Source organism: Musca vetustissima, unplaced genomic scaffold (genome assembly GCF_032173495.1).
Source record: "Musca vetustissima isolate MV318-11 ecotype Yass unplaced genomic scaffold, APGP_CSIRO_Mvet_v1 utg196952, whole genome shotgun sequence".
Classification (NCBI taxonomy): domain Eukaryota; kingdom Metazoa; phylum Arthropoda; class Insecta; order Diptera; family Muscidae; genus Musca; species Musca vetustissima.
In genome coordinates this window covers 15,605-19,590 of record NW_026882688.1, presented here as the reverse complement: position 1 = coordinate 19,590, position 3,986 = coordinate 15,605, and the positions used below count along the sequence as shown (strand labels likewise).

Sequence of the window (3,986 nt, the reverse complement as noted above, 5' to 3'; positions counted from 1 at the left end):
AAGTTGTTCCCCGAATATGTGTGTGACCTAAATCGCCAAGTCAATGAGGTAAGGTCAAAATACAATTGTTTGGTTTTCGTTTTTTTTTTATTTGTCAATTTGGTGGAAGTGCTAACCTTCAGGTGTAAACTGACTATCAAACGAGCTACTAACTAAACTGCATAATCCGGTATTAGGCAATACCGATGGTATTTACCCAAAAAAGTTTATTGACATTTCTGGCGTATCGCCGGCTAGCTAACTGGCTGGCGACAATTAATAAATTTGTCTTGGCTTTCTTTAATGACGTTAGCCGCTACCGTGGCCAACAATGACCAATAAACTAGACGTGCCCACCGCTATTCGCAATATTGGTATTTCGTTTGTTGTTTAAAACGTAACGTTTTTTTTTTTTTTTTTGAGTCGTGTTTTAACCCGGTGATTAATTATGCCGGTCACATAATCGATGCGTAAGTTTATATCACTTTCATTGTAATTTCAATTTCATTGCAATGCATATTTTACACAATTGCCATTTGTAGTATTTTTTGTTGTTGTTGGTATTGCTGTTCAGTTTATTGCTTACAACTAACTAACTAAGTAACCAACCAAACAAATCAGCTGTTCTGCCCGCTAAGAAATTGGCCAAAGAAGAAGCGATTATTTTTTTCATTGGTATATAAATGCGAAGGTGTTTCTGGTCAACTATTCAGTTTAGTACTAAACGTGAAAGCCGAAGAAAAAGAGTTCGTTCAAAGTTAATTTGTGATTTTTTAATTTGGGATTAAAAATCTTAAGTGTGAAATCGTAATAATGAAGGTATGCAAGCAACGGTTAATGCAACTACGAAATGTGAAAACATGCATATTTAAATTTAATCATCAGATGACAATATTTTATTTGGATCGCGAAAAGGATTACAGAATTCGCGGAAATTTCCCAGAGTTAACACATATGTCATATAATGCAATTTTGTAATTGTTGTCTATTTGACCCGCAAAATACTCGCCGATCATCATCAAAACAGACATTTTTCGTTGATACGGTTCCTTTCGATGTGTAAAATTTCGTGTGTGGTCTATTGAGTGATTCGAAAATAAAACACAAAATAAAGGTCTTATCAGTTACAATCATTCGCCAGTTCAATTCCATTGGTTGAAATGCCACCAACGGTATAATAAATAATGCGGAATGACTGCAGATGCTACTTCTGGACCTTAGTGATCGGGCATCTAAAAGAATTACGTTGTCCGCAGAGTGACTCTGCAGAACAAAATTCAATGCCGATTCAGCCATCTCAGACCATTTGTTGAATTCACTATGGAGATCGTAATATTTAGGATTGATCTTGGAAATTTAAAAAAAACATATTTGTAGAAAATTTCCGGAGAGCCCATAAAATATATATTTTTTTTTATCAGGGTAAAATTATATATCGATTAACGCAAGTCCGTCTGTTCAAATCACGATAGAGATCGCGATATTTAAGATAGAGCTTGGAAAATGTGCACGGACAATGCTATTACTCCCATGATGTTTAGTATTGCAAATGGGATTTTGGGTGCTCATTTTATAACACATCTCCGTACAAAAAATTATTAATATTGACACACGTTTTAGGGTAGCCCTATATAACGCTACCCCTAATATCCAGGGGTTTTTGGGGATGTTGGGCACGCTTTTCCACCGAATTTACAGTAATTTGGTATTTTGGGTTCGCATTCTATATCAACTCTCCGTACCAAAAATTAATAATATTGACCAAGTTTTAGGATAGCCCTCTTATAACGGTACTCCCCAATACTCGGTATTTTTGTATATTTTGGACACGTTTTCAACCGAATTGGCTGTAATTTGGTATTCTGTTTTATCATTGACCTATGTGTCAGGGTAGCCCCCATATAACGGTACCCCTCAGTATTCCTTATTTTGGGGCTTTTGAACACGGTTAGCATAACTTGGCATAATTCAGAATTTTGAGTTGTCATAACGGTTTCCCCACATCTTCGCACTAAAATGATTTATATTGACTCAAGTCGGTATTTTGGGAATTTTAGACACAATTTTTTTTAACCGAATTGGTCCTTGGAAAAATTGTGTTTAAGAAATTCAAGCGTGATAGTCCTTGGAATAATTCTATTAAAAAATCCACGACTGATAGTCCTTGGAAAAAATGCTATAAAAAATCCACGACTGATAGTTCTTGACAAAAATTCTATTTAAAAAATCCAAGCTTCATAGTCTTTGAAAAAATTATATTTACAAAATCCAGGCTTCATAGTCCTTTATTTGAAAAATCCATGTTTGATAGTCCTTGGAAAAATCCTATTTAAAAAATCCAGGCTTATAGGGGATAAAACCGTTGAAAAAATTGACGCTTATTGGGGATAAAGTCCTTGAAAAAACTCTGTCTAAAAAATCCACGCTTGTTGGGGATAAAGTCCTTGAAAAAACTCGGTCTAAAAATCCACGCTTGTTGAAGATAAAGTCCTTGAAAAAAAATCTATTAAAAAAATCTACGTTAATTCTGTTTACAGTTCTTGAAAAATTCCATTTAAAAAAGTCAAGTTTTTTTGTGGTTATAGTTCTTGAAATTTTCTATTTAAAAAATCCATGCTTGATAGTCCTAAAAAAATTCTATTTAAAAAATCCACGCATATTGTGGTTTTAGTCCTAAAAAATCTATTCAAAAACCCAAGATTATTAAATAAAAATTCTTTTTAAAAAATCCACACTTATTGTTGGGATAGTCATTGAAAAAAGTATATTCAAAAAATCCACGCTTATTGTGGAGATAGTCTCATTGGCTGTCAAATCTCACTACCAAAAATATCAATATTGATCTCCGTTTTATTATCGCCCCATATAACGGCAGCCCCACTATTAGATATTTAGAGAATTTCAAGGTCCTATCATAAAATGAGATTTCTCTCTTCGAAATCCGAAAAATATGGTTTTGTTAAAATATTCAGTTCTTTAACGATTCTTTTTAGTTTATCACTTGTTGTCTACCTTATAGAAAAACATTATTTTGTAACTTACTAAGCATATATATCTAATTCTAAATTTTTGCTCTACTTTTAAAAATGTTTTCAATGTAGGTCTTCTCATGTGTTGTTGCCCTTGCCTTGGCTGCCACAGCCCAAGCTGGTCTCCTGCCTCATATTGGACATGATGCCCATGTTATCGATCATGGTGTTGTTCATCATGGCGATGATTTCCATCATTCCGATATTCATCACAGCGATGGCATCCACATTGGTCACTCAGCTCAGGTAGTAGTGGATGATCATCATGGTGCTGATCATCATCCAGTGTATCATCATACCGAACATCATGCTGCCGTCGATGTTGTTCATCATGATGCTGGTCATCATGGTGTTTCCGATATTGAAGTACACAACGCCCCTGCTGCCAAGATTATCCATCATGAACCCATTCACAAAGTAGAACCAGTCCATCATGTCACCAAGGTGGTACATCATGAACCTCATCATTTCCTGCATTACACCAAGCCAGCTGTCGATCATCATGTTGTCCACCAAAATCATCATGTCGATGAACATCATCATGCTGCCGATTTGCATCACACCGAATTGCATCATGGCGATGCTGCCCACCATGGTGATTTGTTGCATCACGGTGATGTTCATCATGCTGGTGCCTACCATCATTCCGGTTTGGTCCATCACGCCGATGCCCATCATCATGCTGCTGTTGTCCACCACGGTGATGTTCACCATCATGCTGCTGTTGTTCATCATGCTGATGCTCACCACGTCGTCCACCACGGACATGATGTTCATCACCACGCCGCTTTGGTCCACCATGCTCCAGTTGTGCACCACCACAAGGCCATCGTCCACAAAGTGTACCCATCTCACCACACCCATTCTGATATTTTGGCCCTGGCTAAACATCATTTGCATGGCAAGTTTGGCAAAGTGAAGATTACCGAAACCCATTATTAAACGATTTCAATTCCCTCCAAAGAAAAACCAAAACCA

General features: G+C 36.5%; 1 protein-coding gene across 1 annotated transcript; it reads left to right on the top strand.

The window, feature by feature from the left end:
- The first annotated feature begins 715 nt into the window (after positions 1-715).
- Positions 716-3,986, top strand: LOC133329296 (histidine-rich protein PFHRP-II-like). The gene is made up of 2 exons (XM_061537786.1): positions 716-798; positions 3,081-3,986. The coding sequence occupies exons 1-2, from the start codon at positions 793-795 to the stop codon at positions 3,948-3,950; spliced, it is 876 nt and encodes a 291-aa protein (XP_061393770.1). The 5' UTR covers positions 716-792; the 3' UTR covers positions 3,951-3,986.